Here is a 12,460-nt window from a genome sequence, read left to right as displayed (position 1 = left end):
CAATTATTTTTAATCAATTTTAGAATAATGCTGTAACCTAACAAAATGTTGAAAAAAATCTAAGAGTCTGAATACTTTCCGAAAGCACACACAGAGAGAGATCCTTGATGTAAATCTGCTCCAGAGCGCTCAGGACCTCAGACTGTGGGCAAAGGTTCACCTTCCAACAGGACAATGACCCTAAGCACACAACCAAGACACATGCAAACAAGCTGTTTGTATGTGGCTGCTTTGAAAGTACACAGTTTTTTTTACCTTTATTTAACCAGGCAAGTCAGCTAAGAACAAATTCTTATTTACAATGATGGCCTAGGAACAGTAACTGCCTTGTTCAGGGGCAGAACAGATTTTTACCTTGTCAGCTCAGGGATTTGATCTAGCAACCTTTCAGTTACTGGCCCAATGCTCTAACCTCTAGGATACCTGCCGCCCCAGCTAGCCTAGTGGTTAGGTAGCCACTAGGATACCTGCCGCCTCATTGCTTATGATCAGGGGTGTATTCATTGCGCCGATTCTGTTGAAAAACAAAATTTAACGGAAGCAAACGGAACGAAAACGGAGATAAACGTACCTGAATTTGTTCATTAGAAACTCTCGTTTGCAACTGTTGGACTAATGATTACACCCTAGATCAGCTAGATGCAGGCATGAGTGTGCAAAGCGGTATCGAATGTGTCACTGTCTGTCACCTTGATTACTCAAAATTATTTCAACCTGTGCACCTACTGTACATTGTAAACTTTCATTCGTAGGCTAGGTTGTAGCAACCTCATGATGGGTACAGGGAAAATGTTAGTATCATGTAGTAGCCTAAACCTATCAATGTTACATTGGGCTAGGTGAATGGAATATGAATGACAGTCATCCAATATGGTGTAATAGAAATAAGGCCATGCTCATTGAAAAAAAAATATCATCCTCCCTCATCTTAAACGGCACCGACCGCCACAGTTTCACACATATAACAGATGAAATAAATGAAGTATAGTATGATGGGGGAGAATGGGTGAGTTGATTAGAGAAGGGAAGCGAACAATGCATAGTTATGTAATCACAAATTGTGAACAGGGTGGACCATTCTAGTGTATCTATTCTAATTATAATCTCAAAACGGTGTACCCTGTATCAGTCCACCGAATCCAAAAATTCTTTATCAATCTAATTTCGGCCCACAGTGAGAGCGTGCATCATTTCCAACGGCTAGACCAAGAGGAATGGATGCACATGTTGTGTTAGTGTTGCTACAAGATCTGAATGAAAAATACTCAGTAGGGAAGAAATGGATCAAGACATCTCTGATGAGTATTATTCGGATTCATGCTGAACGGCTTTCCATATCTGGGAAAGGATCCATTACGGGCAGCAGGTGAGCGAGTATCGGAAATGTTTTGGATCAGATGGCAAGTCTGTACTTGTTGCTGTGTTCTACAACTTTTAGCTTGACTTGGCTGCTATCAAGCAGTGCATGAACAACACCGTGAGCAGGAGAGACTTCATCATGATGCCCCATTTACAACGTGACATATTCCATTACACAGTTCGTCAATTTCATTCAGTCTTGTTCCGCTACTGGACGGAGACCATAGGATAGGGTTACACACACTGAGGTTTAATAAGAACTGAAGACTGCATCTTAGATGTCCGCCTGTTGTCAAGGTAATCTACTCATGTTGCCTAATGAAGATCAAAAGGTCGAAACATTGTAAATAAATATCACCTGGGAGCATGAGCAGCAGTGTGAGGTGTTTTCCAATCTACTCACGTTCCCATACGCCGATTCACGGACCGTCTATATCCGTGTTGCATACGGTTTATAGGGACCAACATCCCTGACCTCTATGCCAGGCGGGGGAAGGCCCTGGAGATTGTCAAGGACTCCAGCCGCCCAGGTCATGGACTGTTCTCTCTACTACCTCACGGCAAGTGGTATCGGAGCGCTAGGTTAGTCTACACCTGTTGTTTAGGAAGCATGTACAATTCAAATTTGATTTGAAAAAGATTAACATCACATGTGCACTAGCACTCAGTGCACACAGGGAGCAGCGCGAGCAGCGACTACGTCATCACAAGGTCCACAAACATGGCAGACATTGGATGACTATAAAATGCTAAAACTGTATCTTTGGCTGTGAGGGATGTAAAATAGGATTGGCCTCAGCAACAATTATTTGACTAATTCAATGGATGTTTTGTGCACAAAGGTGATGATTAAAGTGTCTTGTTAGGAATTTTCTAATCTGACTTCTATGTGGCGGTGTATGGAAATTGTCTTTCTGGGCCGGGTGTCAGTTAAAACTGCAGTACCGATGCAACACTTTAGGAGCAGTCAAAGCTGTGCTTCTAGACCAGAATCCTGGCCCCTTGGTTTCACAACGCAAGACAAGATGGAGGAGAGCATAGTCTCTCATCCGATATCACATTTATTTTGTGGCTCAGTTGGTAGAGCATGGTGTTTGCAACGCCAGGGTTGTGGGTTCGATTCCCACGGGGGACCATTATGGGAAAAAAACAAAAAACAATTTAAATAAAGAAAAAAAAAATCGCTCTGGATAAGAGCATCTGCTAAATGACTAAAATGTTAAAGTATTTTGGGAGATTGCAAAATATGACTGTTACGCACGCCTCTAGTAAGAGGGAACGCAACACCCAGCTACAACTCAACTCTCCGTGGTGTGAAAGAGGTATGGACTGTAGGTGTGAGTAAGGATGACAAAAGGCCGAGAATACCGCTTACAGGGAATTTCTTCCTTCGCACGGTACGTTTGGGGAAAAGGGGCTGGACGTAATCAAAGCAAAGAAAGTAAATATCAAAGCCCCCTCTCCTACCTTACCTGCCTACCCACTACTTACCTAACTAGCACCACCTGGTGCACTAACCAAAATACAGGGGATGGTCCACCCAGGTCTTCCCTAGTGTGCATAGACAGTAAACTACTACGGGTAATGTGTGCCCGCGGGCCTCTTGCCTAAACTCTCCCTAGGTGCCTTCCCCTTCCCCCCTGGTAACAAATGAAACAGAATAATACAAATGTAATTAAGCAATTCCAATAACCAAAACCACAGTTCTATTGGCGCACGCACGCACGCACGCACGCACGCACGCACGCACGCACGCACGCACGCACGCGCACACACACACACACACACACACACACACACACACACCTCAAATCAGCAGCTACACAATACTTAAGAAAACTCTGAACACAGAATTAGCAATCATCCCTCTCTCTGAGCAACAGAACACTGGCTTATATAGCTGGAGAAGGAGTTGTTAATTGGAGACAGCTGCGTCCTGACGAGGAGGCGGGGTCAGCTCTCCAATCAGTAATGGGGCCGACCAATCAGCTGCTTGGAGAATTTCAGGAAAGGAAGCTATTTCCTGAAATACATACATACAAATACACAAACCACAACACAGAAACTGGGGAACGTAACAATGACATTTTCATTCAAAACAGGAGAGACATATTGTTTCTGTTGATAATAAATATGTTTTGTTTAGTTACTTTTTCCTCAACTTGTTTCTATAACTTTCTAGCAAGTCAAGATAGCTTGCACCGCAGAGCAGCTTGCTAGCTAGCTAAAAGCTAGGCTATGCTGAAGATACTGTAGCTAATGACCTACCCCAAATAATTATAATATAAAAAAGGTCATTACCAACACAATAAACTTAAACAGGAGGCAACAGTCAAATCAAATCAAATTTTATACAAAATACAAGATATGTAAGCATTAATAAGTGACTAAGATACCGTAGAATAGAATAGAAAACAATATATACATATGAGATGAGTAATGCCAGATATGTAAACATTATTAAAGTGACTAGTGTTCCATTCCTTAAAGTGGCCAGTGATTCCTAGTCTATGTTTATAGGCAGCAGCCTCTAATGTGCTAGTGATGGCTGTTTAACAGGCTGATGGCCTTGAGATAGAAGCTGTTTTTCAGTCTCTCAGTCATATAATATAATATAATATAATATAATTGTCTTAAATGCCAATGTGTATTATTTAAACCCCTAGAGTCGATATTAGCATAATAAAAAACCCAGATCAAATTCTGTCTTTTTAAGCTAGAGATATCTGTTTTTTTGCATTGGCTGCGTCTCAATCTACCACATCCGCCATTGGCGGCTTGTACAACGGAAGGTGGCCGAGCTACAGCGAAAATGGTGCCGGAAGAAATGGCAGTAGTTTTACGGGCGCCCAACCAATTGTGCTATTATGTGGTTTTTCTCGCGTTATTTGTGACTTATTTTGTACATAATGTTTCTGCAACCATATCTTACGTCAAAAAAGAGCTTCTGGATATCAGGACAGCGATCACTCACCTCGGATTAAACAAAGAATTTTTCTTCAACAAGCAAGACGCACAAGACATTCTCCAAACACCCGACAGGGCCGACATCCCCGTTATTTGCAAGAGGAAGCGACGCAGGTACAGAGGACAAAGAGCCGGATGCCTTGTCAGGACCCGGAAAAGGCAAGTGGGAAAGCTGCCATTACCGTCAATACTACTCGCCAACGTGCAATCATTGGACAATAAACTAGATGAGGTATGATCACGAATATTCTACAAACGGGACATCAAAAACTGTAATATCCTATGTTTCACGGAATCGTGGCTGAATGACGACATGGATATTCAGCTAGCGGGATAAACGCTGCACCGGCAAGATAGAACAGCACACTCTGGTAAGACGAGGAGGGGGCAGTCTGTGCATATTTGTAAACAACAGCTGGTAAACAAAATCTAAGGAAGTCTCTAGATTTTGCTAGATTTAAGTAGAGTATATTGTGATAAATTGCAGGCCACACTACTTGCCTAGAGAGTTTTCAACTATACTTTTCGTGGCTGTTTATTTACCACCACAGACAGATGCTGGCACTAAGACCGCACTCAGTCAGCTGTATAAGGAAATAAGCAAACAGGAAACCACTCACCCAGAGGCGGCGCTCCTATTGGCCGGAGACTTTAATGCAGGGAAACTTTAATCAGTGCTACCAAATTTCTATCAACATGTTAAATGTGCAACCAGAGGGAAAATAATTCTAGATCACCTGTACTCCACACACAGAGACACATACAAAGCTCTCCCTCGCCCGACATTTGGTAAATCCGACCACAACTCTATCCTCCCGATTCCTGCTTACAAGCAAAAGTTAAAGCAGGAAGCACCAGTGACTCAGTCTATAAAAAAGTGTTCAGATGAAGCAGATGCTAAACTACAGGACTGTTTTGCTATCACAGACTGGAACATGTTCCGGGATTCTTCCGATGGCATTGAGGAGTACACCACATCAGTCACTGGCTTTATCAATAAGTGCATCGAGGATGTCGTCCCACAGTGACTGTATGTACATACCCCAACCAGAAGCCATGGATTACAGGCAACATTCGCACTAAAGGGTATTCGAGCTAAAGGGTAGAGCTGCCGCCTTCAAGGTGCGAGACTCTAACCCGGAAGCTTACAAGAAATCCTGCTATGCCCTGCGACGAACCATTAAACAGGCAAAGCGTCAATACAGGGCTAACATTGAATCATACTACACCGGCTCCGATGCTCGTCTTATGTGGCAGGGCTTGCAAACTATTACAGACTACAAAGGGAAGCACAGCCTGGAGCTGCCCAGTGACAAGAGCCTACCAGATGAGCTAAATCACTTCTATGCTCTCTTCAAGGCAAGCAACACTGAGGCGGACGACTGTGTGATCACGCTCTCCGTAGCCGACGTGAGTAAGACCTTTAAACAGGTCAACACACACAAGGCTGCGGGGCCAGACAGATTACCAGGACATGTGCTCCGGGCATGTGCTGACCAACTGGCAGGTGTCTTCACTGACATTTTCAACATGCCCCTGATTGAGTCTGTGATACCAACATGTTTCAAGCAGACCACCATAGTCCCTGTGCCTAAGAACACAAAGGCAACCTGCCTAAATGACTACAGACCTGTAGCACTAACGTCCGTAGCCATGAAGTGCTTTGAAAGGCTGGTAATGGCTCACATCAACACCATTATCCCAGAAACCCTAGACCCACTCCAATTTGCATACCGCCTAAACAGATCCACAGATGAGGCAATCTCTATTGCACTCCACACTGCCCTTTCCCACGTGGACAAAAGGAACGCTTATGTGAGAATGCTATTCATTGACTACAGCTCAGCGTTCAACACCGTAAGTTCCCTCAAAGCTCATCACTAAGCTAAGGATCCTGGGACTAAACACCTCCCTCTGCAACTGGATCCTGGACTTCCTGACAGACCGCCCCCAGGTGGTGAGGGTAGGTAGCAACACATCTGCCACGCTAATCCTCGACACTGGAGCTCCCCAGGGGTGCGTGCTCAGTCCCCTCCTGTACTCCCTGTTCTCCCACAACTGCATGGCCAGGCATGACTCCAACACCATCATTAAGTTTGCAGACGACACAACAGTGGTAGGCCTGATCCCCGACAACAACGAGACAGCCTATAGGGAGGAAGTCAAAGACCTGGCCGGGTGGTGCCAGAATAACAACCTATCCCTCAACGTAACCAAGACTAAGGAGATGATTGTGTACTACAGGAAAACGAGGACCAAGCACGCCCCCATTCTCATCGACGGGGCTGTAGTGGAACAGGTTGAGAGCTTCAAGTTCCTTGGTATCCACATCAACAACAAACTAGAATGGTCCAAACACACCAAGACAGTCGTGAAGAGGGCACGACAAAGCCTATTCCCCCACAGGAAACTAAAAAGATTTGGCTTGGGACTTAAGATCCTCAAAAATTTCTACAGCTGCAACATCGATAGCATACTGACTGGTTGTGTCACTTCCTGGTACAGCAATTGCTTGGCCTCTGACCGCAAGGCACTACAGAGGGTAGTGTGTACGGCCCAGTACATCACTGAGGCTAAGCTGCCTGCCATCCAGGACCTCTACACCAGGCGGTGTCAGAGGAAGGCCCTAAAAATTGTCAAAGACCCCTGCCACCCCAGTCATAGACTGTTCTCTCTATTACCGCATGGCAAGCGGTACCGGAGTGCCAAGTCTAGAACAAAAAGTCTTCTCAACAGTTTTTACCCCCAAGGCATAAGACTCCTGAACAGGTGATCAAATGGCTACCCGGACTATTTGCATTGCGTGCCCCCCCCCCAAACCCCTCTTTTTACGCTGCTGCTACTCTCTGTTTATCAGATATGCGTAGTCACTTTAACTATACATTCATGTACATACTACCTCAGTTGGGCCGACCAACCAGTGCTTCTGCACATTGGCTAACCGGGCTATCTGCATTGTGTCCCACCCACCAACCCCTCTTTTACGCTACTGCTACTCTCTGTTCATCATATATGCATAGTCACTTTAACCATATCTACATGTACATGCTACCTCAATCATTCTGACTAACCGGTGTCTGTATGTAGCCTCGCTACTTTTATAGCCTCGCTACTGTATATAGCCTGTCTTTTTACCGTTGTTTTATTTCTCTACCTACCTATTGTTCTCCTAATACATTTTTTTGCACTATTGGTTAGAGCCTGTAAGTAAGCGTTTCACTGTAAGGTCTACAACACCTGTTGTATTTGGCGCACGTGACAAATAAACTTTGATTTGATTTGATTTGTTTGTCAGACCACGAGACATCCCGAAAATCGGTCTTTTCACGAAAACATCTGTAGCGGCCGAACGGATTGGCCTACAAACTAATATGATCCCTCTATGATCCCTCTATGGACTCTCACAATCACGATGGTGTTCTCCGTCTACAACCCCCCAAGCGTCACGGGACTCGTCTGAAGTCAGTACCGCCAATCTGCCGACTTCTGTCTGTAGAGTCCGAATAGTTTGGTCTACACACTAATATGGCCCCTCTATGGAGAGGTTGTTTTGGTCTAGGATGCCCACAACTCAGGATGGCCCCATCTCAGATATAGGGCAAACACTTTAAAACAAACTTCCTTTTGATGTATTTTTTACTATCTGTTTTTCCATATATTAAAGGGCAGCATCCCGGAGTCGCCTCTATTGACGGTGAGACTGGTGTTTTGTGGGTACTATTTATTGACGCTGCCAGTTGAGGACTTGTGACTTTCTCAAACTAGACACTCTAATGTACTTGTCCTCTTGCTCAGTTGTGCACCGGGGCCTCCCACTCCTCTTTCTATTCTGGTTAGATCCAGTTTGCGCTGTTCTGTGAAGGGAGTAGTACACAGCGTTGTACAAGATCTTCAGTTTCTTGGCAATTTCTCGAATGGAATAGCCTTCATTTCTCAGGACAAGAATAGACTGATGACTTTCAGAAGAAAGTTGTTTGTTTCTGGCCATTTTGAGCCTGTAATCGAACACACAAATGCTGATGCTCCAGATACTCAACTAATCTAAAAAAGGCTAGTTTTATTGCTTCTTTAATCAGAACAACAGTTTTCAGCTGTGCTAACATACATTTACATTTTAGTCATTTAGCAGACGCTCATATCCAGAGCCACTTACATTGGTGAATGCATACATTTCGTTTTTCATTTCATACATTTTTTTTAATTTCTTTTCTTACTGGCCCCCCGTGGGAATCGAACCCACAACCTGACGTTGCAAACACCTTGCATTGCAAACACCATGCTCTACCAACTGAGCTACAGGGAAGGGCCAACATAATTGCAAAAGGGTTTTCTAATGATCAATTAGGCTATTAAAATGATAAACTTGGATTAGCTAACACAACGTGCCATTGGAACACAGGAGTGATGGTTGCTGTTAATGGACCTCTGTACGCCAATGTAGATATTCCATAAAAAATCTGCCATTTCCAGCTACAATAGTCATTTACAACATTAATAATGTCTACACTGTATTTCTGATCAATTTGATGTTATTTTAATGGACAAAAATAGCTTTCTTTCAAAAACAAGAACATTTCTAAGTGAACCCAAACTTTTGAACAGTAGTGTATGTATAGCCAATCTCCGTTATGTCTAGAGACATCACCAGATACCTGGTGGTGCAGCAGGAACTTCAGGTATCTAGCAACCAAGAGTTTGTGAATTGAAATTCCCAGCTGAGTTCCAAGTAATCAGCATACAGCAGCATACAGTCCTTTAACATTCATACCTTAATTTAGCTTTATTTTACTGTATTTTCACCGCAACTAGACAAAAACCTCCAGCTGACCATGACACAACGTTCTAAGAACATCCTAAAAACTTTATTGGGATGTCCCTTAAACAAACCAGGAACAAGACAAAACCTGCAGGGACCATGACTGTTTCATTTGAATAATGTCAATTATGCCTTTTAAGATAAAATATCTCAATTGCATTTGACAGCTGGGTTTTCACATGTGCTCAACTGTAGGTTCCTGTTATCATGTCTTGCACATGTTATCACATTAACTTCACATAAAATCATATGTGATCATGTGAAATTCATGTCTTTTCCTTGAGGGGAGTCTGTCTGGATGAATCCAGGGCCGTTGGAAAGGTTGATTGAAATATAATATAAGTTTCTCCTCCCACAGGGTTAAGTGAAAACATATTTTCTTTTAGACTCGATAAAGGAAACTAATGTTCATAATAAAGTTTGGCATTGATAATCTGAGATGCAGCGTGAGAGAGAGTGGGTGTGATGAATGTAACCTGAATGACATGGCTGAAGGATGTGAATTCCTTATTATCTGAACAATGCTACATGTTTGTTATTGGTATGATATTACAGTAAGAACCAGAGTGTATTACAGTAAGAACCAGCATGTATTAGAGTAAGAACCAGTGTATTACAGTAAGAACCAGTGTATTACAGTAAGAACCAGCGTGTATTACAGTGAGAACCAGTGTATTACAGTAAGAACCAGTGTATTACAGTAAGAACCAGCTTGTTTACAGTAAGAACCAGAGTGCATTACAGTAGAACCAGAGTTGAAGGTAATTGTAAGTGCACAACCTGAAAAATAACTGAAAATGTTGTCCTTGTAAATAAAGATAATACTTTTTTCTACTTTTACAGTATATAGGATACCAAAAGTGCTTGAGGACCGTAGTTGCCCATCTGTGTTATAAACTAGGAAACCTCTTTCCCTAACCTGTGCTTCTGCCTCTATCCCCATGCAGCGGCCAAGTCCAACGGTGACTTCTACAACAAACCGCGTCTGATGATGGAGCTGCCGTCCAAAGGAGGCCTCCCCCTCCAACACATGAACCCTATACGACCTATGAACCCCATGACCAACAACACTATGTCCCACAACCTAATGAATAACCCCACCATTACCCACAATCCAATGAACAACCCCATGGCGCACAACAACCCCATGGCCCACAACAACCCCATGGCCCACAACAACCCCATGGCCCACAACAACCCCATGGCCCACAACAACTCCATGGCCCACAACAACCCCATGGCCCACAACAACCCCATGGCCCACAACAACCCCATGGTCCACAACAACCCCATGCCCCACATCAACCCCATGCCCCACAACAACACCATGGCCCACAACAACCCCATGCCCCACATCAACCCCATGCCCCACAACAACCCCATGGACCACAACAACCCCATGGCCCACAACAACCCCATGGCCCACAACAACCCCATGCCCCACAACAACCCCATGGCCCACAACAACCCCATGTCCCACAACAACCCCATGCCCCACATCAAGCCCATGTCCCACACCAAACCCATGTCCCACAACAAAACTACGTCCCACATCAAGCCGATGTCCCACATCAACCCCATGGCCCACAACAATCCCATGGCCCACAACAACCCCATGGCCCACAACAACCCCATGGCCCACAACAACCCCATGGCCCACAACAACTCCATGGCCCACAACAACCCCATGGCCCACAACAACCCCATGGCCCACAACAACCCCATGGCCCACAACAACTCCATGGCCCACAACAACCCTTTGAGTCCCATCAGCACCCTGGGATCCCTGGGCCCCAAGCCAGTGGCCACCTACATCACAGAGATGCCCAGCAGTTTGCCCATCCTATCCAGCACCTACCAGGGCTCCACCATGCTGACCGCACCCAAGCAGAACGGACAGAAGCCCCAAAGACTCAGCAACAGTGGTGACAGGCTCAGTAATAAAGGTCCAGGAGCCATGACCATGTCCAGCATGACTAGAACAGGGACTTTCCCGGGGCCTCACCACCACATCGGGACGGTTCCTGGTCCTCACCAACAACACCACCAACATCAGCAGCAACAACACCACTCGCTGGCCTACAGCTCCAACACCATTGCAGCCCCCAGGGGGATGGGGGGAGGAATGGGGCCGAAGGGCTGGGACGGGACTGAGACGGTGGGTAGGAGGAAGGGTTACGGCTCCAAGAGGCCCCAGTGCACGGTGGAGCAGATCAACGAGCTGCACAGTCAGTCCCGCTCCCAGAGCCACAGTCAGCACTTCCTGCCCACTCAGCCTTACTTTGTGACCAACAGTAAGACGGAGGTGACTGTGTGAGAGAGTGGGAGAGGGGGACGATAGTCTCCAAAGCAGAGTCACCTATTAGGCAAAGCGGGAGAGGACAGAGATGGTGGTGTGTAAGGCCCTGGTTGTGGTGTGTCCTGGTAGTGGGGTCCAGAACAGAGCACCCTGGTGGTGTGGCAGTGTGCTTGCATTTGTCATCCAGTATGAGTGGATCATTGCACAAGTGACTGTCAGTCAATCCTACACAGACCCTCAGTCAGGGGAGGGGGGCGGTATATCCATGACAATGTCCAACAGAAGTATCAAATTCATTGTGTGTGTTATAATATCTCCTGTGTAATGGTAACATAATCAACCAATGACAGTGAAACGTGAATACAGCAACAGCAAAAGGAAACATTAGATTGCCATGGATTGCATTACCAAATCCGACAAGCAATATGAGATCTATGGACACCGCAATGGCTGGAGCTAAAACATTGAGCAAGGAAACAACAAACTATGGGGAAGGAAAGGACATTCATTAAAGAGGCTCTCTCCTACAAAGCCATTTAGTTGGTCACAGTTTTAGGGCTATGGGTTATGGGCTTTGGGCTATGAACATTATGGGCTTTCTTCTGCTCTTGTAACCTTGAAACTCACTCGGTCGTCAACACATTCTGGAGATTATTGCCCTGTATATTTGAAGAACAGTACTTGATCACTGCTGCTCCGAAGGCAAGGAGGCAGAAGCATCATCTGGAGAATAGTACTGTACTCCTGAAAAACGCATCAGTCCTAACGCTGTTCACACAGAGAATCACAGAGAATCTGTGATCCAATATTTAAAAATGTGACTACAGACCATGGCCAGTTGTAGTGATACCGCCATCTTTTTACATGTCCCTTTTTCTCTCTCTTTCATTCTATCTAGCCCTCTTAGAAAAGACAAACTTCAGGTAAAGAAAATGTAAAGAGAGAGCTAAATGTGGTTCTGAATCATTTCTGTTCTACGGTGTATGGCGAGGCCCCGATAATAACTATGAAACCCTACT

At 44.9% G+C, this 12,460-nt stretch overlaps 1 protein-coding gene across 1 annotated transcript in view; it reads left to right on the top strand.

Moving 5' to 3' along the window:
- The window catches only part of LOC115152702 (protein shisa-9B-like), a 72,281-nt gene extending 60,356 nt beyond the window's left edge, over positions 1-11,925 (top strand). Inside the window, exon 4 of the mRNA XM_029697434.1 lies at positions 10,090-11,925. Coding sequence (XP_029553294.1) covers positions 10,090-11,459 — 1,370 coding nt within the window. The 3' untranslated portion in view covers positions 11,460-11,925. The remainder of the gene's footprint in view (positions 1-10,089) is intronic.
- The last annotated feature ends 535 nt before the right edge of the window (positions 11,926-12,460 follow it).

This window comes from Salmo trutta, chromosome 18 (genome assembly GCF_901001165.1).
Source record: "Salmo trutta chromosome 18, fSalTru1.1, whole genome shotgun sequence".
Classification (NCBI taxonomy): domain Eukaryota; kingdom Metazoa; phylum Chordata; class Actinopteri; order Salmoniformes; family Salmonidae; genus Salmo; species Salmo trutta.
This window is presented reverse-complemented; position numbering and strand designations above follow the sequence as displayed.